Source organism: Trichogramma pretiosum, unplaced genomic scaffold (assembly GCF_000599845.2).
Source record: "Trichogramma pretiosum strain Unisexual culture from Peru unplaced genomic scaffold, Tpre_2.0 scaffold39, whole genome shotgun sequence".
Taxonomy (NCBI): domain Eukaryota; kingdom Metazoa; phylum Arthropoda; class Insecta; order Hymenoptera; family Trichogrammatidae; genus Trichogramma; species Trichogramma pretiosum.
Window position 1 is genome coordinate 301,158 of NW_019640828.1, and position 27,719 is coordinate 328,876.

At 39.2% G+C, this 27,719-nt stretch overlaps 4 protein-coding genes across 12 annotated transcripts in view; 3 read left to right on the forward strand and 1 right to left on the reverse strand.

Moving 5' to 3' along the window:
• LOC106659481 (zinc finger protein 39-like) lies at positions 1-1,517 on the forward strand. Its single transcript, XM_023463327.1, has 4 exons — positions 1-181; positions 251-365; positions 446-1,348; positions 1,434-1,517. Exons 1-4 carry the CDS (start codon positions 156-158, stop codon positions 1,515-1,517), a joined length of 1,128 nt encoding a protein of 375 aa, XP_023319095.1. The 5' UTR covers positions 1-155.
• A 2,018-nt stretch (positions 1,518-3,535) lies between these two features.
• Positions 3,536-9,172, forward strand: LOC106659621 (alpha-tocopherol transfer protein-like). Of its 5 annotated transcripts, none has more exons than XM_014382249.2 (5): positions 3,536-3,644; positions 6,817-7,067; positions 7,814-7,905; positions 8,080-8,692; positions 8,774-9,172. In XM_014382249.2, the coding sequence occupies exons 2-5, from the start codon at positions 6,875-6,877 to the stop codon at positions 8,803-8,805; spliced, it is 930 nt and encodes a 309-aa protein (XP_014237735.1). In that variant the 5' UTR covers positions 3,536-3,644; positions 6,817-6,874; the 3' UTR covers positions 8,806-9,172. The 5 variants fall into 5 exon arrangements, with proteins under 5 accessions (XP_014237735.1, XP_014237734.1, XP_014237732.1 ...); XM_014382248.2 differs by lacking the exon at positions 3,536-3,644 and adding an exon at positions 4,920-5,090; XM_014382246.2 differs by lacking the exon at positions 3,536-3,644 and adding an exon at positions 5,443-5,968.
• A 23-nt stretch (positions 9,173-9,195) lies between these two features.
• LOC106659619 (alpha-tocopherol transfer protein-like) lies at positions 9,196-27,187 on the reverse strand. 5 transcript variants are annotated; one of them, XM_014382242.2, is made up of 5 exons: positions 17,840-18,029; positions 17,096-17,182; positions 10,657-11,384; positions 10,430-10,580; positions 9,196-10,342 (listed from the first exon to the last, which is right to left on the reverse strand). In XM_014382242.2, exons 2-5 carry the CDS (start codon positions 17,112-17,114, stop codon positions 10,308-10,310), a joined length of 933 nt encoding a protein of 310 aa, XP_014237728.1. In that variant the 5' UTR covers positions 17,115-17,182; positions 17,840-18,029; the 3' UTR covers positions 9,196-10,307. The 5 variants fall into 5 exon arrangements, with proteins under 5 accessions (XP_014237728.1, XP_014237725.1, XP_014237731.1 ...); XM_014382239.2 differs by lacking the exons at positions 17,096-17,182; positions 17,840-18,029 and adding an exon at positions 26,888-27,187; XM_014382245.1 differs by lacking the exons at positions 17,096-17,182; positions 17,840-18,029 and adding an exon at positions 26,022-26,211.
• The window catches only part of LOC106659618 (alpha-tocopherol transfer protein), an 87,356-nt gene continuing 71,082 nt past the window's right edge, over positions 11,446-27,719 (forward strand). The window contains exon 1 of the mRNA XM_014382237.2: positions 11,446-12,106. Within this exon, the coding sequence (XP_014237723.1) occupies positions 12,083-12,106 (24 nt within the window). The 5' untranslated portion in view covers positions 11,446-12,082. The remainder of the gene's footprint in view (positions 12,107-27,719) is intronic.

The window sequence follows — 27,719 nt, forward strand, 5'->3', positions numbered from 1 at the left end:
CGTTCACTCGCAAGTAAGTAGCTCGATCCATCGGTGAACAAGTGTTTACAAAAAATATTCGTGAATGCGTATATGGATCTCTGCGTTGGCTACCTGGAGTCACCTAACCTCGAATAATTAAACATTTTTGGCGAATATTAAAAAGTAAAAGAGTAATGGAAGGTACAGGAGACATAGTTAGGTATGAATAATTTTGCGCAAGACATTATTTTTTTAAGCAATCGGTTTATAGAAATTTATTTTTCTGCAGAGTGAAAGAAGAGCCGAAAGATATCCATGTGGATGCAAGCGACGATTATATTTTTGATACAGTGAATCCGTGTAGAGTGAACAACTTTGAAACATTTCCGATTGTTAAATCATCGGTGAGTTCAATTAACCATTTGATTTATGATCTATTTTTGATGTTTTACTATTAAACACTCTTAAAAAATTTGATTTGCAGGCAAAACATAGACATGAGGCTTCTGCGTTGAACGAAAAAAAGGACAAAAATATAAAAGTAGATTTTGAGTGCGTAGATTTTAAACATGAAGTGAAATCTTTATTGACAAACATCTGCAAAACTGAGGATGAACATTGTCAGCCTATTGTAAAAATAAAAGATGAATATCAGATAAATGACATTGATGAAACTATAATCAGCGATTTTGAGTGCAAAGATGTGAAACTAGAAGTGAAGTCTCAAGCGACAACCATATGCAAAACTGAGTATGGTGGTTTTCCCTCTGACGTGAAAATAGAAAACCAAATTCTGACCGATTATTTGAATCACGAAGAGCAGGAAATTTTGATAAAAAACAAATTAGATTATGAAAAACATGAATTACAAGTCAATTCTTGTTTGAAATATGATGAATATGATAAGGGTAAAAATTTCAAACAAACTAATGAATCAAAGTCATCTAATAAATATGATATGCGTCAAAAAAGGTGTCAAGGAGAAGTGAGTCTAGAAACAAATACTTATACGACACTTCTCAAAACTCACATAAATATAGTTCATGATCGTAGCAAACCATATGAATGTACAATTTGTCACAAATCATTTGGAGAGAAAGGACATCTCAATACTCACATAAATTCAGTACATGGTCGGAACAAGCCCTTCGAATGTGAAATTTGTCACAAATCATTTGGACAAAAAGAACATCTTAAAAGTCATATTAGTACAGTACATGATCGTAGTAAACCCTTCGAATGTGAGATTTGTTACAAGTCATTTTCATCCAAGGCTTACGTTACGATTCACATTGATGCAATACATAATCGTAAAAAACCACACGAGTGTGATACTTGTCACAAATCATTTGGACAAAAAGAACATCTTAAAAGTCATATTAGTACAGTACATGATCGTAGCAAACCCTTCAAATGTAAAATTTGTCACAAATCATTTGGAATCAAGAGCAATCTCAAAACTCACATAATAGCGGTGCATAATCGGAGCAAACCCTTTGAATGTGAAATTTGTCACCAATCATTCGGACAAAAAATTACCCTCGATTCTCACATAATTTTCGCGCATAATCCCAGCAAAGCATTTGAGTGTGCCATTTGTAACAAATTATTTGGAACAAAAAGTAACCTCAAAATTCACATAAATACAGTACATGATCGAAGCAAACCTTTTGAATGTGAGATTTGTCGCAAATCATTTGGACTAAAAAATAGCCTCAAAATTCACATAAATGGAGTACATGATCGTAGCAAACCCTTCGAGTGTGAAATTTGTCACAAATTATTTGGATACCAAAGTACCCTCAAGAATCACATAAATGCAGTACATAATCGTTGCAAATTCTAGGGACGTAAGATTTGTCTAAATTATTTGAATGCAATGGAGATTTTTGGTATCATACAAGTACTCTACGTAATTTTTTACACAATTTAAAATAAATGAACATCAATTTTGTAAATGGCAATAAACATAAATAATTGTAAATTGTCTAACTTTTATTTATTTTTTCGTAACTGTACAAAATTCACTTAATTTTCTGTGTAAGTAAACTAAACTATGAACGCGTTATTGTTTTCAATTTAATCTTCTAATTTTAATTTTTAAATCAATCTTTCAACATCCCATTTAGCAATTGAACATATTCTTAAGTACCTATTAAATACACCATACTAGGACAAATACTGTATGCCAAGATCCTTTTAAATAAACTATATGCGGAATGATCTATATCTACAATTCGAAGGCGGTGCAGAATCACGAAACAGATAAATTAATTATTTCTAAACGAATTTTGGTAAATTTAAATCGCGTAGAATTATATAAGTTACACACGCACACAAGAAGAGAAAAAAATAGGATAAGCAGTACTAGGATTTTCGGTTTCTCTTAGATAAATGATTCAAAAATTTGAATAATCATCGTTCATCAATCAATTATTATGCAAACATATGCGATAGCCAAATTTTTTTATTTTTCTGGTCTCATTTTAGGGCGATAGAGTGTCTATTGAGCTAGTACACTTTTTTTTTAAAGAATGAAAATGCTTAACAAATTTTTGGCACTAAAATTCATTTAATGGAAATAAAATATCTAAACGATTTCAGTTTAATGCTAATCAAGGATATTTATTTAGGAATATAAATTTTAGGAAGATACAGAGAAAAACACTTCCAGATCGCTCGACGCAATAAATATCAAAAATGAAGAAAAAAAGATTGTATTTCCACTCTGCCTCCGCGCGTACATTGGCCATTTAAATTTGCCCCGAGTTTATGTTATTATACGGTGCAATGACCCGCCCGCTGCCCGTGAACCTGACCGCGTGCGCGGAGGAGCATCGCTTGAATTTTTTAAGAGAAATCACGAAAACTCGTTGTGGGCACAAAAACGCCTCGACGTACATATACTTTGCTTTTGTATACACACACATACAAACAAGACATCATCTGCGAAATATACATACACGTACACTACAACTCGTTCGAATCTCCTCGATTCCTATAATACGTACACGAGGTATTTAAAAATTGTGAAAGTTCCGCTCGACTGAGTAATCCATCGTTTTTTTCTCTCATTCTTTCGGGAAATATTCATCATGTGTGTGTATTAGAGACAGCCAATTGCCAACCAAAGCCGTATACAATTGTGCAATTTCAAACGACGAGTTGCGTGTAAAAATCGATCCCACAGTCACACTATGTATATCAATATCTATACAGTGCCATTACATCCATATACGTATTCGTCGCCTCCCCACTAGATACAGTTCTGCTGAATGTCGAACGCAATATAAAAAAAAAAAGAGGAAAAAAAAAATTACGGCTTCACGGATGAGCGTATGGATATTTTCTATTAGTCGCGCCGATCGGCAAAGAGAGTGAGAGTGCAGAGACGACGACGTCGACGACTATACGACTACGACGCGTGCATGTATATATGTGCACGAGCGAAAATTGCCGCAAGTGGACGCGTTGCACACACTACGAACTCGGTGCGTTATATATCCCCCGCGTGCAATTTGGGATATTATTGCCTTTCCGGTCGCTGGAGCAGTAGCAGCGGCGGCGGCGGCGGCGGCGGCTCGAGAGCTGCTGTTTTATTAAACTACAATATACTACGAGCTGCTGGGAGTGTTGATAGATGTTGCGTATCTGCTCGAATTGATGCAGTTATTTGCCCAGAGGTGTGCTGTCATATATTTTTTTTCTATATACATTTCTTTTTTACGCGTCTTTTATTGCTGTGCGAGGTACTGTGCGTTTCGATGGATTTTCTATTATTGTATCGCGAGTGCGAGTGATATAAGTGCATCGAAAAAGGCGCGCACACGCGCGCACACGCGCGCACACGCGTGGAAAGCGTGAGTTTAATTGATTTTCTGTAGTGGGTGTTATTTTTGAATTTTTATTGTTCTTTCGATAATATAACATCAACAATTTTACCTTCCCATACGCAACAAAATTTCAAGTGTTTGATGGCCATAAATATTTTTTTGATTTTCAAATTTTAAACAAAACTATAAAACTTATCAAATAGGGTGTTGTCGATATGTTCGATCATTTTATAATTTAATTACGACGACTGATGTAATCCGTCTGTCGACTAGCGACAGGAAATAACAAAAAAAAGGATACCTTCAATCAATCAAATTTTTTTCTTCGCGTCGTGTATGAGCGAAGCGAGACAAAGAGAATAAAAGATGTTTTTCGTTTTCGCACGTGCCCGTGCATTCGTTGGTTCTGTGTTGTTGTCGTATATTCAAAAATGCATATATATGGGCCCGAGAGTTGTTTGCTCCCTCGCTCTCTGGAAATTCTACTCTCGCTGCGCCACACGCGTAGTATAACAAAAAAAAAGTCGACTACGAAAAATGTTTGCTCCGCGCGGGCGAGAGTAAACAAACACTACACGCGCGGTTGGGTGTCATCGGCAGCATCTCATGCGCACGACGCACGCATATACATAAATTGTTATACCGCTGATAATTTTCATTCGCATATATCTTTTTTCATCTGCCGTATGAAAAAACGTGTTCGTTTTACAATATGTATCATAAACTCGTGCAGCAGCAGCAGCAGCAGCAGCAGTAGCAGCGAACTCGTGAATGGAAGGTGCGCGTCACGATCGGACGATGGAAAGTTACTCGGGCTGCAGGCCGCTGCTCTCGTGCCGCTGCAGTGTAGCAAAAAATAAAGAAAAAAGAGAAGTACGCGTGCTCGTGTGTATGCGCCGAATTCTCTTTCACCGGTGTATCGCGAATAAATGCCCCTCTTCTTCTCTGGCAGCATTCGGAGCAGCCACATTATATTATACTCTCGATCGTGCTTCATAATATATATAAAAGGATCGCGTCGATACTATACTTTCGAGCGTGTATACATATAGTAAGCGCGTGGGTACGCCGATGATCGTCGTTGCAGAAGACGCGCACGGACGCAAACGCTGCACCGCGCTGCATCGGTGAGGATCGCGTCGTCGGGGGGTCCGGCGTGGCTGCACCGCAGAGAAGAAGCCAACAACGACAGAACAGAAAAGTGACAATCGCTGCTACGTTTTCACAAATTTCGAGAAATTGTTAATGTGTACCGTTTGTGTGTGTGTGCGAGTGCAGTTGGCATAAATAGACACGGTACGTGAACATTTGGTGACTGTCGCGCACATAGATATATATACACATATCCATTTGCCATTGTTTACGCGCTCTAAAATCCCAGCTGTAAACTGCAGCAGTCGTGCTCCGTTAAAGGTTCGTCGTAAAAGTACGGGCGCGCGCGCGCGTGAAAGTATCATTTTCCATTCGGGGTTCGACGCATCGAGACTCGTACACGCTCGGCAATTGCACAGCTGCAGAAAGGTATATCTCTCTTTGAACTTGGAGGCAAAAAAGTAACTCATAAAATAGGAACTTGGACCCTCTTTTGCCTCCGAGCTCGAATAGATTCCTTTCGGCGCTGAAAAGATATCATTATCGTGTGTGTATCTTCGATCAACGATCTATGTATTTTGCTTTTAATAAGCGGAATATCGTTTAGCTTATTATGTTACTTTCTGCGGTTTGTCGATTGATAAAGTCGTACAGAACTGGGCTGATATTATTCGTATCGGATAATCCGCCGGAGTTTATTTATAATTTCATGTTATAAGCGATTCTCTCTTTATCTCTCTACTCGTATATTATGAGCATTATGTTTGCATATATTGACCCCGCGAGCGCAGCAGCAACGACGACGACGACGACGACGCGATGATCCATAGAAATATAATACACGGCAGTAAGTGACCAAGATAAAAAAAAAAAGAGCAGAACAGCTGCAACTGCGGCAGCGACTCACAGCACAGCTCAAAAGTGGGAAGAGTTTCGCGCGCGCGCGCGGGCGATCGCGAGTCTCGACTCGAACGCCGATCAGTAGTAGTGCATCGAGCGATCGCGCGCGAGAACGAAGAAAATCGTTTTTTGGAGATCGACTCGGCTGCAAAAAGAGGAGCAGCAGCAGCGGCACACGCGCGGTTCGTTGCATAGATTATATATTTCATTTTCCTCGTTGAAGATTTCGTAAGTAATTCACCTCGCGCGGACGCAAAAAACGATCGTGCGCGGAACGCTTATCGTCACGAGCTCGAGATACCGATTGTTTCTTTTTTTTGCCTCTGTCCGTCTGTCTGTTCGTGATACGTTTTGATACATTTATCGAAGTTAATCGTGAACGATGAAATGAACTGCGTATTGGTTGTTTTTGAAGATTTTCCGCGTGTGAATGTGTATTTTTTCGTCGATTAGTCGCCAATTATATATTGTATTTTATTTTGTGTATTCCCGTAGGACTAGTTATGGAAATTTATCCAATCATCGGGGCAAAAAAATTGAAAAAAGTATCCACCGGAATCTAGAACAAAATAACTCGCTGCTGGGGTATTGTATTTGTGTTGCATCGGACAAAAATTCCAAATCAATATTGTCCGAAAAAAAGGAAAGACTGATCGTCGTTTTTTTGGACTCTATATTGAATTAATCAGTTTCCTTTTGTGTCATTTACATAATCTCGCGTATACGCTAATATACTTTTTTTTTTTGTCCTTCGATAATAAATGAGGTTTTAACGCGTATCGCGCGATCCTCTAAGACACTCGACGATAGATCGCGAGTGAAAAATCCACACACGATGCCACGCGTTTATTGGCTCGTGTGTTTGTGTTAACATCGATCATTAAAAAAAAAAAATTTCGCGTCCGCTTACGAACTCGAACGTAATAGAGTTTTTTACGCGAAAAAATGACGGCGTGATTCATAATTCCCGCAATAGGCGACTTTAAATCCATGCCATAATATTTACGTGACTTTTGTTGCTTCTGTACAGGATCGGATCGTCGTCGACAACAGCACGTTGGTATTGAACGAAAAAAAAATCGTAAAAAATGAGCGAGAGACCCGTGGAAATGCTGAAGGAAGATCTGGAGAACGGGCCGAAGCTGGTGATCGGCGAGACCGAGCTGACGTTCGATTTCGACGATCTCGACGATTATCATCGGGACAAGGCGGAGAAAGAGCTGCGAGAGACACCCGAGGTGGTCGACGAATCGATCTCGGAGCTTCGTGCCATGCTCGATGGTGAGTAGATAAAAATATATGTTTCAAATTTTTACTATTCGTTCGGGATTTATTTTTTAAAATTACGATTCTAAATTATAATTATTGGATTTTATAAAAATAATACTTATTGCAAGTTGAATTTTTCACTTTGTGTATTGTTATTTGAAAAATTGTGAATTGTGGCAATCATCTGTCGATGTTCCCACTCTGCTATAGGTGTGAAAAATGAATTTTCGCGAAAATTCTAAATGAGATGCATAATCATCTAAACAATCGAAATACTATAACTCGACATAAGCATTGTTTTTGTTATATCCAGTAATTATAATTTTTATTAAATAATACATATTTTATGCACAAAATAAATACCACGTTTACTACGTGGAAAAACCTATATAAAAATAATTACTATATATTATAGAAAAAGTGTGACATCTTATGACAAAATTTACTAAAAAATTTATTGGAAATATAATAAATATTACGATATCATACATAAGTCTTACTTTTACTGTAAAATATAATAATTTATCCTAAAAATTTAGAATTTTTTCTGTAAAAGTTTCTCCATCTAGCGATAAACTTCATATTAACGATACAACAACAAAAAGTCCACGCACGTTATTTCGAAACGCGTAATCTGAAATAGATAATGTCAATTTTTGTCGACGATCTATATACAAGTAAAATTAGAATGTGGAGCAAAAATCTCGTATCGAGCTCAGCCGCTAATAATGTTATATTGGGTATAATTTTCCCCACAGAGGAGGAAGACTTCTATCTGCCGGTGGACGACGAGTTCCTGAAGCGATTTTTACGCCCGTGCAAGTGGTACCCGAAGAGCGCCTTCAAGCTCGTAAGTATCCACATTATTATCGTCGGCCATTTAAATGGCTAAATATATTCATAATGCATAAAACGCGCGGTGACCTTTCGCTCGCGTAACACTTTTTTTCTCGCGTTGTAGTAAACTTCGTTTTTAAGACCAAAAAAACAACAAGAATTCATGCATAAATTTTCATCTCGACAGATCAAGCGCTTCTATCGCTATCGTCAGAACCACCCGGAATTCTACGCCAACCTCTTGCCCAGCAACGAGCGCGAGCTCCTTTTGTCGGGCTGTCTTACCCCGGTGCCCCGTCGCAGTCAGGACGGCGTGCGTATGCTCGTGATCGAGGCGGGCCGCAAATGGCATCCCAAGGAGGTCTCGCTCAATCAGATATTTCGCGGCACCATCTGCAATCTCGAGGTGGCGGTGTGCGAGCCCAAGACCCAGGTGTCGGGGGTCAGGGTGATCATCGACATGGACGGGCTGTCGCTGGGCCATGTCACCTACTTCACGCCCAGCTTCGCCTCGGCCATCATCGAGTTCGTCTCGCGAGCTCTGCCTTGCAGACTCAAGGGCGTCCACATCGTCAATCAGTCCTGGGTGTTCGACATGGTGTTCGCCTTCTTCAAGCCGTTCCTGCACGGAAAGCTCAAGGACCGGATATTCTTTCACAACGGCGAAAGGTCGAAGATCACGGATTACATCGACGCCAAGGCGCTGCCGAAGAAGTACGGAGGTGAACTGGAGTTCCCGACCAATTCCCTCGGCGACGATTACATACGGTTCTCGCATAATTTCGACAACTACTTCACAGGTATTTAAATTTTAACGCGCTACTCGAAAGCAAATACGATAATGAATTGAAAATATACATTCGTTCTTTTTTTTCTTGCAGAAACCAACAAATACGGTTACTTGGAGGAGTAAGCGCGATACACAGACGACAAAGCTCTACGCTCGTGATTTTTTTGTTGTTGTTGTGACCCAAGTTATATGCCTGTAAATAGTTGATAGTTCTTCGGAGAATAATTATGAAGCGAAAAATCCATTGGGATTTCGTTTGGATTCTAGGTAGACAGAGAGAGAGAGAACACATCCTCGGAAGTCAAAGTCATCGTTATGCAACTATACACGCGCGTGTGTATACGATATTTAAATGTTTCGGTGTACGACGACTTTTAATTTTATTATATACTGTTACTTTTTTTTAAAAACGTAATAATTTGTACAAAACTTAGGTTGGTTAATAAGATATGTATATTAAATAAACACAATTTGCTGAATTATTTACGAATAGAATTTTGTTCTTTATTTCGATTTTTTTTCACGATCGTACAATTTCTTTTTCTTCTTTTTTTTATATTTTTTTTCGTTGTTCTCAACTGAAGATCTCGACGTTTTTAACGTCGAGAATTCGTACTTAACATCGAGTAAGAGTAATTTTTATCACAATAAGAGGAAATCGACCATTTGTTTTACATGGTAATTTTTTTTTTTTTTTTTAATAAATGAAGACGGATTCAAATTATTTTTCCCCGTTGATTTGTATCGTATACAAAATATATGTGTATATTATATTTGAAGACTTAATAAACTAAACATTATTCCGACGATAATAGAGAGAAAGAATATTGGAAATAATACTAATAGTTTGCAATATCCATCGATATGATCTGTTTTAAATTATGCTCGGTTACAAAGATACAGAGCAAGCAAGACACAGACATTTTTTGTTATAAATAGTTATACAGTACACCTACGAATTCGAAATACTTATACTCGATAAGACCCCACAAAAATAAATTATAAACTATTTTCTAGTATAAATTTAAGCCCCAATAATAATTATAAAAAAAGAAACAACATTATATTTACAACGACGTTTTAAATTGTAACTCTAGCAAGCTTACACAATCGAAGATACTTGGCATTTGACTATACAAGAGAAAAAAGTTCTACACTGATAGAAATTTACGAACTCCGTCATGAAATTCGCTGTGGTTGGTTCAAGAATTATAAGATTTCATGAACCAAGACCAAATTTTACTTGGACAAGAACTCTTCATTTTCTTGCTGCATGACAAAAAATATCTTGCCCCAGGTAAAATTTCATCTTGGTTCATGAAATCCTATAATTCTTGAGCCAGCCACAGTGGATATCATGACGGAGTTAGTAAATTTTCATCAGTGTATATAAATCATCCATACGATTTACTAATGTAGGCCCTAATTGTTATATATTGCTCTTTTTCAAAAAATTGCGCTTTGTTACGTATCAAAAATTTTTCAATCGAAAAAGTGGAACACATTTTTCTACAATGGAATGATATTTTGCTGATTTTAGAGACCGCTCAACGGTCGGTATAATAGAGACAGAGGGAGGAAGACAGAGACTGGAATACTTGTGCATTTTCTCGTCGCGTCTCTCATCATTTCTTTTTCTGATAGCCGTAAGAGTTGATAGCTGCGAAGGAAAAAAAATTAAGAAAATTAATAAAATCGATTTACGTAAAAGAAAGAAAGAAAGAAGCGTTGGTCGTCGTCGTCGTACCTTCGAACTCTTTGTCGCACATCATGAGCAGCTCGAGCCACTGATTGCCGCTCACCACGGGTATCTGCAGATTTCCGCCGTAGCACTCGGGCAGGCACTTGGGCGACACGTACTTGTGTAGGGATTTGCGATCCTTGGCGTGGAAGATGATCTGTATAAAAATAAAATGTAAATTAGTCATCGTGTTAATTGATAAAAAAAAGAAAAAAAAAACCAAAAAAACTCACTCTGCTCTTCAACTTTTCCCTCAAAAACGGCTTGAACAGGGCGAACACCATGTTGAATATGTAGGGCTGATTGACGACGTGTATGTTCTTGATCCTCAGTGGCACGGCGTCCTGCAGCCAGTCGACGATCCTCTTGGCGAATGGCGGCGTGAACTGCATGGTCTGCTGCAGCGACAGCCCGTCCATGTCGAAGATCACCACGGCGCCCGCAATCTGCGAGGTGGGCTCGAGCATTGCGGCCTCGAGATACAGCACGCAGCCCTTGTACACCTCGTCCAGGGTGACCTCGTGATGCTTCCACTTCTTTCCCAGCTCGATGATTAGGATGCGACGGCCCAGCTGGTCGCGATTCGGCAGCACCGTTAGTATGTTCTGGGCGAATATGTTGCCCTCGTTGCTGGGCTTGAGGCCCTCGTACACGTTCGAGTGCTTGATCTTGAAGCTGTAGTAGTTCTGGATGAGCTTGAGAGCGGACTCGGGATAGTACTTGCAGGGCCGCAGAAAGCGTATGAGCCAGGCGTCGTTGTCGAGCGGACACTTGAGGTCCTTCTCCTGCTGGAGGAGGGCGCGGAGTTTGGCCACGGACTCGGCTTGCAGCTCGGGGGTCTCGCGCAGCTCCTTGCGCGCGACCTCGGCGATTTCCGCGGACGGCGGCCCGAGCTCGAATTCCAGGGTGAAATTGCCGAGCTGGATCTTGGGCAGCTGCTCCATGTCGGTCAGCATGGTAGCTGTAATCAGATTTATCGGATCGAGGATTAGTACAGGTCAATCAGCTATTGTTAATTGTTTATCGGGTATTTATGAATGATCCATCTTCTGGGGATTTATACATTTGATAAAATCGCGGTATTTCGTCGCACGATTGTTATTTTACAATTGAATCGACGATCGCAGGAATTTCGTAGTTATACCTTGAATCGATTAAAATTGATCGAAATAAAATATAACAATGCATAATTACAACGAACTCGCGTGAAAAGTATCGTGCACCAAACGTACATAATACGATGGCGATAAAGCACGTTGACGCCTAGCCACAGCAGCAACAGCTCGTCTCTCGCTGGCTGCGTCATCGTTTCGTGATATCACATATATTATTATTAATATAATCTACTCTCGTATACGTATGTATGTGCCGCACTTGCTGCATTTCCCATATTGCTGCGCGTTTAAAAATAAAATGTCCGAGTCGGGGGGAGAGAGGATTTGTTTTGATATAATCATCGTCGTTAACCGAGGCGTGCATCATCGTCGATATATCTCTCTCTGCTGCTGATGTGCAGCACTGCATAGCTGCGTTGCAAGGGGCCATTCGCCAAAGTGCCAACGCGTTAGCTTTTTATCGGTGCGGTGCTTTCGCGCGGACTTTCTGTTCCTTTGTTTCGACCGTGAGAGAGAGAAAAAAAATAAATATAAAAACATCGCGATGAGCAACTACGACTCCTGTGATGTAAGTTGATTTCAAAAGTTATTTCTCCTCCTCCTCCTACTTTTTTTCTTGCCTTTTTTTTTTACTTCTACTTAGAGCGTATAGTATCGTTGCCAAGAAATAAGTGGATTGCCGCCGACTCGGAAAAGCGAAAACTTTTTTCCCGTGCCATGAATGTTTGAGCGCGAAACGCCGCGTTGTATATGTATTTTGATGAGGGATCTATCTAGCTCCTGATCTTGATCGATAGTATACTCTTATAAGAAAATAAAAAAGTTTTACGTGTAGGAGCTGAAAAAACCACCATTATCCTCTATGCTCGTTTACAAACATAAATAATTGAATGCAAATGTCAAAACTTCTGTTTATTCGAGGGAAAAGTAAATCGATGAATAAAGCTCTGTACGCAGGGTAAATATTTTCTCAACGCTGTATGATACATTTCGAAAAATGTCAATGTATTGGCTAAACTTTTTTTTACTGCTCATACGTATATTTTGTAACCTAGACGTGTGTGGCCTCGCGCGCGCCCGAGCTACGTACGTGATGTAAGCGAATGGCTTTTTTTTGTGTAATTCAATGTTGCAAATAGAGAAGCTACATGGAGATGCAAATGTGTATGAAAAGGACGATTATTTTTATATATTTATTATATCAAAATTTTGATGAATAAATGCACGTAATGTATTCACGTTACCAGCTATGAGACTCGCGAGTTCGTTGACAGCTTCCGTTTCCTCCATGATGAGAAAAAAAAAACTCGATATTGTATATAAATAAATAATTCAATTTCTTCCTCGCATTGGAACGCGCGAGCCGAGCGCCAAACACGAGACTAAGCCCAAACTGGGCGTCCGAGGATGTATTTATCGTGTTATTATTTTAAACTTTCCATCCTTTTTCAACGAGGCAGAGAGAGAGAAAGACTATGCTCTGCTCTGTATGTATGATGATGCATAACCGTCAGTCGCTGCGAGAACGAGACGATAATTTTTACAAAAAGAAAAGTATAATATACGTGCGCGCCGGGGCGATAAGAGGGAAAGCTCAAGCAGCAGCATCAGCAGCAAGTTATGATACGCGAATTTCAAATCTATCTTTCCAACTTGACGTAGACGGAAAAATTTATCACGTACGCGAGAACTCGAATTGTTAAAAAAAAAGAAGACTTTTCAAAGCTCGTTCGATTATCCGCCGCTGCAGATGCTCGTAACTCTTTTCGTTTATATTCAAAAGAGAATACGACATTAATATAATATGGTTACAACGACGATGTGTCAGGCAGTTTTTCCTCTCGCTGCGCTGCATTGGTATTCAAGTCGGTGTATACGCATATATATGAGCAATTCTCCAAATGAAACGCATTTTTTGAGGTAGAATCGCGACAAATTTTTTTTTCAACCTACGCGGATACGGACCCCCGGGAAATGTTTTTGGGGGTCCTAGGAACCTGTAACCACGTAGGAACCATTGAAATTTCGATAGTGCTTATTTTTATAGCTACTTTTGTGATTTAGAGGACGAAAAATCATGTTTTCTCGTAAATACGGCTAATTACTCAATTTCTAAGTCGCTGAAAAAGTATCAAAACTCATCTAAAAAAAATAACTGACTACTGTGTTCGATAGGAAATTTTCTCAGCTTTCCAATGGTGGTATCAGATTTTCCGATAAATTGCACATTCACCGAGAAAATCACCATCACACATTGAGGGCTAAATATGTCGAAAAATTCAGTACGGAAAAAGTGAACTTTTTGGATAATTGTTGATTTTTCCTTGTGAAAATGAAATTTATCGAAAAATCTGACTACACCATGAGAAAGCCAAAGAAATTTCCTATCGAAAGCATATCTTTATTTATTTTTTCGGTGGAATTACAATGTTATACATGGGAATTTCTTTCACGTTGTTCGCTGTTTTCTGTTTCCGAGCTGATTCAGCGCGGTCGCGAGGTTTTCGGCTCGCTACAATCAAAACTAGCTCGTAATTCCACCGAAAAAATAAATAAAGATATGCTTTCGATAGGAAATTTCCTCAGCTTTCTTATGGTGTAGTCAGATTTTTCGATAAATTTCATTTTCACGAGGAAAAATCGAAATTAAACCTCAAAGATCACTTTTTCCTTACCGAGTTTTTCGAGATATTTAGCTTGGCACTTTTGATGGCGATTTTCTCGGCGAATGTGCGACTTATCGGAATATCTGATACCACCAGTGGAAAGCTGAGAAAATTTCCTATCGAACACAGTAGCCAGTTATTTTTTTTAGATGAGTTTTGATACTTTTTCAGCGACTTAGAAATTGAGTAATTAGCCGCATTTACGAGAAAACATGATTTTTCGTCCTCTAAATCACAAAAGTAGCTATAAAAATAAGCACTATTAAAATTTCAATGGTTCCTACGTGGTTACATGTTCCTAGGACCCCCAAAAACATTTCCCGGGGGTCCGTATCCGCGTAGGTTGAAAAAAAAATTTGTCGCGATTCTACCTCAAAAAATGCGTTTCATTTGGAGAATTGCTCATATAAGATCGGCAAACCGAGGATCGTTGCGATTAGACTCGCTGCAGCGAGTGAGAAGGTGTCATTTGAGCATGTCTTTTTACTTCGCTCCAGCGCGCCTCGTACTTGATCTGAATTTTCCGCATTTATTCATCGCACGCACTCCGTATAATAGATATAATTTTTTTTTTTTGTTTGTACACGCGAATGTAGGTCGAGTCGAAAAAATCATATTAATATGCGGCAATTATATTTATGTACGCGCACGATCTGTTTTTCACCGAGCATCGACGAAAAATCAACGCGCGACCTATATTTTTCAATCGTATATTTGCTTGCGGATAAATAATTGGTTCGTCGATAAATTTGACGAAGCTTTATATGTTTTTCCCTTTTTTTATTTATATTTTCATTGATATGCGTCGAGTTTTGTGCTGTCGTTATTGTTGTTTTTGTTCCAAGTGGAAAATGGCTATTTTAAAAAATTCAGGCCAATCTCTCGTTGAAACCGTGAGAAGGATCTCTTTCAAAAATTTATGGATTTCATTATTGCTCATCGCATAATTAACCCTCTCGACTAATTATCGAAATTATTATTTCAAAGGTGCTTATAATAAGGACGAGTAAATAAACGTCTCCGGAATATAATAACGATCGTAAAAGTTCCAAAGACGACGACGACGGACGACGTGTTTATGATGCACCGCGCGCAGCAAGCAGACGCAGACAGCTATATAAGCGAGTGAATGATAGAAAAATGCTAATGGCTTTTGATCGACCGCGGGCGCGCGCGCGAGAAAAAGTGATTAATGTACGATCGCGAAACACGTTCAAGGTGAGCTAGAAGAAAAAAAAAATTGGCTTCTCCTATTTCTCTCTTTTTTTGTGTGTATCGTGTCGCCAACGTCGATATTAGACGTCGATGCTGCTGCCAGTGCTCAAAAAGAGTCGATCAAAACTTTTGTAAAATTGACCACTCGATATTTAATTAAGAGTAAAAACTCGTCGGAACTCATCTCCGGTGGGACAGGGCCTATATCGATCATTCCATTCATTTTCCTCTTATTTCATCGTAATGAAATACTCGATGTGCGCCTTTTTTTTTATTCATTTTCATTGCCTATACCTATGGAGAGAGAGAGAGAGAATGGCAGAATACACAAAGTGCCCCCCCGGAATCGAAAATGAAACGTTTGTGCAAACTCGGGCTTCGTTTTTCCTTTTTTTATTCATTCATCTCTCTTCGGCTCTCGAGATTGAAAGAATATATATCGATGAAAATCGTATATAGAAGGCAATTGGAAAAAACAGCGCGCGCAATATTTCTCGAGAGAAGAATAAGAAGAAGAAAAAGAATCGGCCGATACACCGTGTGTACTTCCAATATTTGTTCCCCTGGAATTTTGCGCTAATCAAAAGCTTTCGCACGTGGCCGCGGGAACAAATCGAATCTAAAGAAAGAAGAAAAAACTATGCAGATCGAGGAGTTATGAAGAAAAAAAAACTTGATAGTGGAAAAATTATTCGATTCGACGACGCTCGGCGGCACAATATTACGAGGTTCTTTTTTTTTTTTTGAGGCTCTGTTTTTTACACACATCATTCTCGATCAAATGACGTAAAAGGAAGCTCGCGAACACATACGTAGAAGAAGCAGAAGCAGCAGACGATTTTAGTATATTTCCACGACATTTTTCGAAACGCGTCTCTCTCTCATCCATCGCGAATATACATCTTCGCAGCCACAAAAATACAAATGCGCGAAAAACCGGTTCACTATATTCACCCATTCGCGGGTATATGTATACGTGCGCGAGTGTACGTACACGCGAAATTCTGCGAAGGACATTTTGTATGAAACATTTTTATCTTTGTTGTTGTTTTTCGCGTCAACCTGCTTTTGGCATAATAAACTCGCTATAATCGAATGAATTTTTTCCTCGTCCTCTTCTCGTCGATTTCCTCTCGATTAGATAATTGTCGACAAAGTGACGAAACGTATTTATATTGGATTTTCGCACGCGCGCGAGCGATCGAGGCCTTGCTACACATTATTATACCACCGCTCGAAGGCAATGCTCTTTCACACACACTCTTCGTGTGCGTGTGACCTAGAACTTGAAAATAAAAAGGAAAGAAAAGTGAAATCTATATAAATATTGCGAATCGAGAGGTAAGCACTCGTGGATGAATTGACTAGTCACCGTATTATTATGCACCGATACAGTTATGCAACGATAATATAAAGAAAGTGACAAACTAGGAGCCGTATAATATCCTTCGGATGAATGAATGAAAAAAAAAAAAACACATTCGATCATTTTCACGTAACTCTTCTATAAAACTGACACTTTGGCCGCGCGCGTGCTGGGCCGCACATGACGCGTACATTTATCAACGACGACGTAACGGGAGAAGAAGGAGTAGAGGAAGAAAAAAAGAAGAGTCAAAACAAAACTCAGCAAAATTCTCCGAGACTATTATTTAATCGTAATGAATAATACTCACTTATGCTTTTGGGATCCATCGTGCTCTGTGTTTTTTTTTATATTTTATCGATAATCCTGAACTTAGTATTGTACAACGACGATCCAACTGAACAAAACGCAGAAATATAATTATGCTATATGTACGCGAGAGCAGCGGCACATGTAATACATGTACAACACATGAAGCGAGGCACGCACTGAGAAGAAGACGAAGAGGAAGGCGGCGATCGAGGCTCGTTTCGGATGACGATGATGATGCCCGATTATGATCAAGAGATTGGCACACTCACACACACATGCGTTTATTATGGGGAAAGGGGGATTTTTATATCATATGTTGTATGTATTACCGGCTTTAGCGCGCGAATCGCGAGGCGCGCTGTATCGCAAGTGAGTACGGGAAGTTTTTTAAAAGGCGTTTATATTTCATGGTTGAAGTGAAAGCTGCACAGTGGTGGATCGTGTATGCGCGATGTAAGGCAGTGTATACTCTCGAGGTCGCGAGGCCTTTTTAACTAACGAAAAACTCGTTTTTTTTTTCAAACGATATCAAGCGAGTAGTCAACGCGATTACCGAACAAAAATATTATAAAAATTAATGTATGCTACTTTTCTTATAGACGATCGGTATAGTCGTATATCCACGCACACACGCCACACATACACGCATGCCTAAATGTTGTTGTCCAAAGGACTTTAAGATCATCATCGTCCGAAACGAAGCCTCGATAGCACGCAATAAACTCCACCAAGCTGCACTTACAAACTCTTTTCTTACGATTATATATATATGGGATATCACACGCGGCCCAACCGGCGGAACTGTCTCGTACACTGAAAATGTAGCAGGCCTGCACGCGAATATATATAACCCACGACGAGAGCGATATATATATATAAACATACAATGTCGGACAGCGAGGCGAGTGCAAGCATAAGCCATGTATCCGCGCTCGCGATATACGACGGAAAGAAGGGGGTTTTTTTCACGTCTGTATATATACCTGGCCGCGTATATTTTAAAGTACATGGTCAGCGGTAGTCGAGCCGCACCAGGATACAGCAGGTGTTATTATTATTGTGCTGCTGCTGCTGCTGCGGTTCGGTCAGCTGATTTCAGCTCGCGCGTCAGTCAACGAAATAAAAAAAAAAAACGTCGACGAGGATCCAAGAGGAAGATTTTGGATCGCATCAAGGGCGTAATAAAAATCTTTCCATAATAGCTGGAGATTTATTATAAGGGGATATGTTGATTATTATTTTTTTTTAATTTAGAAAATTTATTTCAAGACTCTCGCTCGAATTGCAATACGTATATTGCGTCGCGTCGACTCCGTGCACTGTGCAATTTTGATAAGAAAAATTGTTGCATTATTTTTACTTTTTTTTGTATGGTAGTATAGTAGCTGATGCGCACTTAATTACTTCACGTACATGTTCTTGAAATGTAGAAAATGTTGCGCTAGCGCCTTCGTACACGTATACCATTATATATTATAAACTACACTCGTGTATATTATGACGCGCTGTCTACTACGCGACGCAGCAACGAGACGTAGTACACACACGTAATGAGTATCAATTTGTTTATTTTTTTTTTTTTTTTTTTTTATTTTTATTTTTTTAGCAAAAGTTTCGCACTCGAGCTGAGTAATTTATGCTCGGCTCCGTGTCACGTTATTCAGAATTAATTGTGCGTACTATAGTGTGCGATACGTACGCGCTCGCAGTCGGTTTGAATTTGTTGGGCAAAAATTTTGTGTAAAAAGCGAGGGATATGAATAATAATTATCGTGCTATTTATTTTAATAATTTTGTCAAGGATTTTCAAATTTATGAGAGTCCAAAAGGAAAATTGCACGAAACTCTTATTCATGCAAATCGTGCTTTTTTTTATAAGGTGAATGATTACGAGTCAGTCGAGTGCACACGTACACCTTGATTCGAACGAGTATAAGTTTAATTACAAAATATTGCTCGCTACTGGAAATCCATTACCGAATTTTTGAAAAAAAAAATAGCCGATTTTCGTAAATCTCGATCCACCTTCAAGGATCTGCTCAAACGAGCGAGACGCGCTTTTATAATGGCTGGCACAAATGACAAGCAAAGAGGCAATTACTTGACCAGGAAAACAGTCTTTCGGCAAGTCACCGCGGCGTCGCGGGTATGGCGTCTCTTTTTTCAGCTCGGCTTGAGATTAATTACGCGACTTCTGTGTGATATTATCCGTGCGCCGAGACATACAGGCAACTTTGTAACTTGTATCAATATTTCTATTCATGTGCAGCGGAATCTTCGCGACGCATTGTTATGGCGAACAATATACGCATATATAATATAAGAAGCGTCCGATATAACGATCCATTGAATTATGAATCGTGAAATCGCAATCGAATTTCCAAATTAAAGTCACTAACTGAGTTACAGTTGGAATGAATCGCGGACCTTCCGATAATTTACTGGAATATGACTACAAAACATTACTATTTCACATTTGGAATCGATCATGACATCTTGCGGTCAAATCTCGGAAACTGCTTGACGTCAATGGGCGCGTTTTAATATGTTACTTTGTTCCGCGACAGCTACTTTAGCCACAAATATACTCGTCAAATAAAAATATTAAGATTGCAATTTTTTTTTCTACTCAACGTTCGTTCATTTGCAAAAGCAATAAACAGCCGTTTAAGAAAGGCAGTTAGAAAAGAAACTACAAAAAAATGAAGTCGTAGCAAATTAAGTATACGATCTTAAGAAAATAAAATCTAAAATAGTTTAATAAAATTCCAGAAACAAAAGTCCAATCAAGAAATTAGCATTTAGTGTCCGTTGCATATCACGAAGACATCAACGGTGAAGTTTTTCATAAAATATTCATAATTACGATTATCCGGTGTCATTGTAATCGATATTGTTATTTTAATTTTTCTTCTATCATCGCCGAGCCACATTTCCGATTCCCTGCTGAAAAATTCATCAGCGAGACGATCGACGCGATCGGAAGGACGGTGACAGTGAAAAAAAAATTGAAAAAAAAAAAAAAAAACAACGAACGATAATCGAATCGGTCATTAGTGTATAGTTCTCGCATTATTAACCACAAAAATAGAAAATCACAATTACGCAATTACGGCACGGATGCGACGATTGCACCGCTATAATAAATCGTCTAGGTCGCCAAGTTGCAAGATCATATAGGCATCGCGTGCGCGAGATGGGTAAAGCAGACACGGCCGGCCATGTATATATAGTAGGTTCACACGTCGGTAAAACGCATCGAAAGCTTCGATCGATGCGCACCATATACATATGTATACGATAGTTTGCAACAGTCACATGCCACACACTGCGTATAGCTAAGCTTGTGAGCTTAAAAAAAAAAAAAAAAAACGTTGCTACACGTGCTAGATATATATAAAAGAAGCTGCGGATCAGGGCAGACCTCATGCAGGTATTACCATACACAATATAATGTTATTATCTACTAACCGAAGGTATCCGTCCAATGATCGATGCCCATGTTTCCTCTGTATACGCAGATCTCGCAGAGATACGAGTTTCAATTTTCCCCGTTACAAATGTAATCTCTACACCTCAGCTGCGAGCGGGGGTGCGGACGATAGATGCGGCACTCGAGATTAAATATATATCGCGACACCAAACTCGACCGGGACTCGTTATAAGTACTACACAACGGAGCTCGCTCGCTCGCGATTAATCGTTCATCTCTCGCGTGTGTAGTGTTTATTATTATGCGTGTGTACGCCGATGATCGCCGCACATCGGTTTCTAATAATGATAATAATAATAATATGTATCGAGAATCGATCGAGAGCTTATGTACGGTCGTCGAATCTCGCACGCATCGCGTGTGCCTCGAGACACGAGTAGCAGCAGCAGCAGCAGACACCGCACCGTCGAGAGACAATAACAAAGCCTTGACGCTCTCCTCGACGCACCCAACGAGAGCTGCTCCGATAATTAATACACAGGCGCTCGTTCGTGAAGCTCCGTTTAGCAACGATTCACTTTTTCGCGCAAATTTCTATTGTATCATAGGACATTGTCGCAAGCGTCGACCGGCCCTTATGTATCCAATCGCGAGGACGCGAACATCGCATAACCTCAAGTGTGCAATATGTATACGCTCCTCGAGCAGAAAGTGCACGGTATATACGATGCAGAGAGCGAAAAGCGTCTGCGGCTTGCGGCGCGTGCGCCCGAGTAAGCTTTCGCGCAAAAAAAGCTTCGGGCTATGGTGCGTACACAGCTGATAGTTTTGTATGCATAGCATAATTGAATTACAAAATAAAAATTATAAAATCGAATGCTTATCGAAAAGCCGTTGTAAATAATTTAGCGCGGCAAAATTAACTTTTGCAATAATATTCAATTTTTTTTTTGTAAATCAACTGTTCTTAATATTGTAATTAGGCCCTTGGGTCGATGACAATGTTTAATGTTTTATTTAAATCTTGGATTCAATAACGAACGGCGCGTGTGCTCAACTACGTAACCACTTTTTTTGACGTTTTTCGCCAATTTCAATCTTTTGATTTATAACTTTTTTTTTTTACTGAAAGTTTATACACACTGAGGATTCTTAATCACTGTTTCACAATCGTATGATGAAACTTACTGCAAATAACGATCTATTATGGCTGAAATCATGTTATAAAATCAGCCCCTGTGCATAATTTCTCCTAAATCGTAAAAAATTAGCTTTTAATTATAAAATACTTTGAAATTGGAAAAAAAAGTTTCTCCAAATTATGACTTGCTTCGAAATTGCATTGTAAAACTGTATTCAATTGTGTTAACCTGCTAGTGTCTACGTCTATATCCAGCTGCGCGATTCGGTTCTCGTCAGATCACCGATAATAAACCGTTTTAGAGCGCTCTTGGATGGGTAATCATCTAAGAACCCCGTGCAACGTAGGCACCACAAACAATTCTTTTGAGTTTTTCAAACAATATTTTTCTTTTCTTTCTTTTTAATCATTTTTTTCATTTTAATCAATCGTCGATTGATGATAATACTCGATTATTAATTCAAACCATAGACTTGGGTATAAGGAGCGCTAAATATTCTTAGCCCCAGAAAATGTAAAAAAAATATTTTTTTTAATCTTCTCTTCGTTGCTCTCAAAGGATATTGAATTACTAAACCCACTTCAAAAAAAGTCGATGCATTTTTTAAAATCTTGCTTTGACTTACACAATTTTTTTTACTCTGCCACTTGCAGATTTACAGAGGAAGGTACTCGCCATCTAGTGGTGGAGGCTGGGTTCAACTCTTTAACGCCTGAAATGACCATTTTTGGACAACATTTATAGCGATTAATTACACCGACTAAAAATTGTTTAAAAAACTTTTCAGACATCATTTCTCACGTAAAATTTAATGTACTTTTTGAATCCGGGGTCAGAATTAAAAAAGTTATAAACAATTTTGTAAAAAAAAACATGAAATTTCGAGAAAAAATCTCGTTTAACTCAAATTTCAACATGAAGAAAAGGTTCGCTCGTGCGTCTCATGCATATAAATTTGGTCAATGAAAGTACTTTGTCCTGTTAAATACTTACAAACACATAAATTAACTGGTATAAGTCTATGAACCTTCAGCGATAAGCATTCGGGATATCTAAGCCGTTTGCCGTAAGATTCCCAGTGTTTGCATGACACGACTAAGTTGAAGGTCAATTCATTTTCTTTGATGGATTTTTATCTATCAATGGAACCTCATGCTAAGCATAAGATCAACTTTGACTACTTCCACATACAATTTAATAAAATATTTTACTAAATTTTTTCAAAAATGATCATTAATGAATAAAATATTCTATTCGACGCCACGTTTGATAAAATTTATCCACCTATGCTATTGATTTATACAGTTATTTTCATTTTACCACTTGCAGGTTTATAAATACAGGTATTTATTTATTTATTTATTTATTTATTTATTAAATTACCACCCTTCGTACTGTATGGTACGAATGCCTACAGGAGGCTCAAAAGCCCCTGCTAGGAGGCACTTACAACTAATATTATCAATAAAAAAGTATAAAACATTGTAACAAACTTAAAATAATTATCATATAACAGATTATTTATAGGATTAAATTACTATATCACATACTACAACCATATTACTTGCTTTCGAATCTCTTTCTTTAATTTGATGTTGAGATTCTTGCTCAAGGTCTTGCTATTTTGTGGTAGTTCATTATAGCACTTGACAGCACAGCATATAAATGTTCTATGTCCGATGTCTACAGTGTGCAATGGGAGTTGCACACTTCTATTACTTGTCCTTGATACGTTATATTGTCTCAACAGAGACTTCCACATGAATGCATGCCTAATGCAGAGCGGCTTATCAGTATCTTCCGACTGTACGCCAATTATTTTCAGTAGCCTTTTTTCCACTGCAAGTAAGGGTCTCAGTTTAGTGGTGTAAACTCCACCCCAGCCAATGATCGCATACGTGGCCAGACCATAAAACAGTCCATGCATAATCTGTATTAACTGACTTCTTCGTAACAAGTAAAAAAATTTTATAAAGTTTTTATAAAATCGATCCTATAAAATTATCGCTTTATAAAAACTTTATAAAAACTTTATAACAAAAACAAAATTTTCGATGTTTTTATAAATTTTTTATACAGTTTTTATAAAGTTTATACCGCGATAATTTTATAGGATCGATTTTATAAAAACTTTATAAAATTTTTTTACTTGGGACAAGCTTTAGTCTATAGAAAACGTAGATCAGGTACTTGGTTCTTCTCGTTATGGCATCTATATGCGCGTCCAACTTCATTAGTTCATTTTCAAAAGTAACTCCAAGATATTAAGTTGTGCTCACTTTATTCAACTTTGTCCCATTCGTGTATACATCTAAATTTGGTGGCAACGCTTGACGAGTCCTTCCAAAAGCAATATATACTGATTTACCCATATTTATAATAAGCCGATTCTCATACAGCCAAGCATAAACCTGGTCCAACTTCCTTGATAATTTATCGCCCAATTGAGTCCAAGTATCTGCACTCATAAAAATCGCCGTGTCATCCACATATGCGATTACGTTAGTATGGTGGTGCAATAGATCATTGATGAACAATAAAAACAATAATGGTCCAATTATAGATCCTTGAGGTACACCAACATTTGTGTTGGCTGGTGTACTTCTCACTCCATTCACCTTTACCACCTGAGTTCTGTCAGCCAAATAATTTTCCATGATCCTAAGGGCCACTCCACGAATCCCCATGTTGTACAATTTTAGCAGCAATATTCTGTGGTCTACCGTATCGAAAGCCTTGGCGTAATCCAAAAACACTACAACGGATGGTTTCTTCATGCATAGTCCTTCATATATCGAACCAGTTCGCCATTTAGCGGTGGAGGCAGGGTTTAATTATGAATGAATTTTCATAAAGGTTTTTTACATATCACATGTGTAGTTTAAAACGTTTAAATTTGAGCATTTTTGCATTAAAAATAGTGCATACGATTATATTTTCGTGCACTTTTCGTGCAGTTTATGTAAAAGAAATAAATCGAAGCAGTGATAAATTAATTTTCAACGAAGATATCGAGCAAAAATATCTTGAATGGAATTCAGTGTTGGTTACTTTTATTTTACAGTCTGAATTTTCATTATAGAGTATAGACAATAACTTATAGTACTTCGTAACGAGGCGATGCAAAAAACTTTCGAGCTAATTTTCGTGCATTGTGCTTCTTATGGGTATAATTTCATCGGAATTGCACTTACGCGCACTTCGATATATCAGTGCTGTCAATGTTTCAAGGCGCAAACGCGTCACGATTAAAGTTTATAACGGCATTTCGTTGCGCTACTAAATTCGATGTTCCAGTATCAAAGAAGTACTAAAGGCTACTTCAACTTATAGGTACTTTGGCTTGGTGTTCATCTCCAAACGTGTCCTCGTTCATCGAACATAACGAACGAATTTCCCACATTTTCGGGCGGCTCGCATTATTACGAGGCAAAAACTTAATTTTAACACGAGTATAGCAGAAGCAGCCGGTTGTGCTTCGTAATTTTTCGGCGTACCATGAATATATATCTTCTCATATACGAGCACCGCACGCGAGCGCGTATAAGACCACGTAATGAAATAGCCTATATTATATAGCACGAAGCGATTTACGCGATCGCTATATATAAAACGTCGAAATAATCGTTCGTACGTACTCGAGTTACGAATGGAAAGTGCAGCTCACGAGTTATATCGCGCCATTCGCGTGCGTGGCGTCGTCGTGTCTTCGTTCGTAAAACAAAAAAGAAAAAAGAAAAGTTTCCAATGTGCAACGCGCGCGCGCGCGCGTTAATGGTCAATTTTTGGAAGGTGAGCTCATCGGCTGCCGCATCGCGACAAATAAATTATAAACATATTCGCATGCATATGCATCGATACAAATGCTCGCGCGGCTGTGGCGTCGGCCGATCGCGAAGAAGACGACGACGAAGAAGAAAAGGAAAACGTGCGAAATTCCATCGACGCGGGTAATTTACGCGCGCGCGCGCGCGCGAGAGAGTGTCTTGTATATCACACACACACACACACACACACACACACACACACACACACTGGCGTAATATAATGGAGGAATTGACTTTCTGAATAGAAGCCATCGTCGTCGTATGGCTGTGCGCGCGAGGCTGTCTTTTCAACGAATTGATTGAGCGCAAAATTGCTGCGAGGAGATCCGTCGTGTCCGCGCGCGCTCGTTTCAATGTCGTTTGCATTGCATTGATATTGACTTTTGCCGAGCATCCGATACGCACTGTATATATATCGGGGCTTTTACCGCGCGGCTCGTGCGTATATAATAAAGAAAAGAAAAATGTGCGCATAGAGGAAGAAGATTCAAATGGTTCGTAATAATAATCGAGTGTACTAACAGCCAACGTGTTCCATGACGTCTGGGATTTATGTATCTTCCTTTTTCTCAGCCTTTTCTCCGAAGTTCACAGCACACTCGAAACACAGCACCCGATGAAAATACCGATCCTCGCTGCGGATGTATTTATTTCTCGCACTCTTCTCGATCTCTGCGCGCGGCGTTAAGATTCAATACTGGCCGATCTCGGCTCTTCGATTTTCATTATAAAGCACTCACCGACGAGTGTGTGTATGAAAGTATGCGTGAGCTTATGATCATGGTCATCATCATCATAAGATCGTTTTACGTTCACAAGACGGGAGAAATAGAAGACGAAATACGGATGAAAAACGAGTATATAGTAGCATATGACAGAAAAAAAATCGCGGACTTTGATTAACATACGCGCCATTAGAGACGCGACAAATGCGTCCGAATAAAAAACTTTTTATAGGTACGGAAAAAAAGGCAGCAGCAGCAGCCTCCAGACCTCGGTACATTACATACTACACACACACACATTCATACATTCGCAATAAATCTCGGGACAATATCTCTCGTTCGTGCGGGTGTGTGTTTGTGTAGCGTTTGATCGAATCAAAACGTGAAAAATAAATGATATGCATCGATCGGTGACGTGGGTCTCTGTTTCGTACTCGTACTCACGTTTCGCGCGTGTGTGCTTTAATAGAAGCACACATTTATATGTGTATGTGTGTACGTTGACACCGAAATGAAGAGAGAAAAAAAGTGCCGCGTACGATTTAATTTTTCCACGCGTGTGCGACGTTTCGTCATCACTTCGACCAAGTTCAATCGCTTCCTATATACATATAAGTATATAGTACACACAAAATAAGAATATATGCGTAGCATTGACCTTACCTTTGACGTAGTTCGGCATCTCCAGCATCATTACCTGAGCCGATGACATGTATGTGGGATTATATATGGAAGTTACGCACAAAGGGGAAAAAAAGACAGATCGGCACACAAGTTTACACCCGCGCAGTTTCTGTGATTTTTATAAAATGCAGTCACGAGATGCAGCGACGAGACAGAGACCGCGAAGAACTACTGACGTACGGAACGGACGGACGGACACTTGGCAGTGCAGCGACTTCGCACAACTGACGACACCGAAAAAATCGGGGGATTTATATCGGAGGCGCGAAAATCGACTGTTGATGTCTGTGTGTGTATATCGGCCTGCACGTCCAGCAGAAGTGAGCCAAGACTCTGTTTTTTTTTCTTCGTGTTGCGTTGAGATCGTGGCTTTTATTCCGCGTTTCACGACGCGATGCGTGCGTGTGTGTGTGTTTAACACACAAACACACATACATTCGCAAACAATGGCACGCGACGATTCACGAATCTCCGCGCGCGAGCGGCTTTACAAAAACAAATCCCCCGCGTCGGTGCAAACACACAACGCGAGTGGGAGTGTGTGTGGCAGGCGTAATATTACTACTTTTTTCTTTGAGAGGGAAAGAGAAAGAGAAAGAGCGAGAGGGAAATTTTACCGAACACCCGTTAACGCGAAAACATACCGTACGTAAAAGGTTCTCTTTTATTCTTTTCGAGATGATCGATGAAAAATGTAATAAACATCGATACATGTCGGTACACGAATAAACTCAGTTCGCGATCGATTTTAAAAGGTACGCGACGATGACTCATCGATGGAGGTATGTACGAAATTGTAACGAGCTTTCGA

Excerpts from the sequence above, each read along its gene's own strand:
- LOC106659481 (XM_023463327.1), top strand. The coding sequence starts at position 156 with ATGGAAGGTACAGGAGACATAGTTAG. Across the intron at positions 182-250 it reads GGTACAGGAGACATAGTTAG|AGTGAAAGAAGAGCCGAAAG; the intron begins GTATGAATAATT and ends ATTTTTCTGCAG. Across the intron at positions 1,349-1,433 it reads TTAAAAGTCATATTAGTACA|CGGTGCATAATCGGAGCAAA; the intron begins GTACATGATCGT and ends CTCACATAATAG.
- LOC106659621 (XM_014382249.2), top strand. The coding sequence starts at position 6,875 with ATGAGCGAGAGACCCGTGGAAATGCTGAAGGAAGATCTGGAGAACGGG. Across the intron at positions 7,068-7,813 it reads GCTTCGTGCCATGCTCGATG|AGGAGGAAGACTTCTATCTG; the intron begins GTGAGTAGATAA and ends TTTTCCCCACAG. Across the intron at positions 8,693-8,773 it reads TTTCGACAACTACTTCACAG|AAACCAACAAATACGGTTAC; the intron begins GTATTTAAATTT and ends TTTTTCTTGCAG.
- LOC106659619 (XM_014382239.2), bottom strand. The coding sequence starts at position 26,936 with ATGTCATCGGCTCAGGTAATGATGCTGGAGATGCCGAACTACGTCAAA. Across the intron at positions 11,385-26,887 it reads GATGCCGAACTACGTCAAAG|CTACCATGCTGACCGACATG; the intron begins GTAAGGTCAATG and ends ATCTGATTACAG. Across the intron at positions 10,581-10,656 it reads GGGAAAAGTTGAAGAGCAGA|ATCATCTTCCACGCCAAGGA; the intron begins GTGAGTTTTTTT and ends ATTTTTATACAG.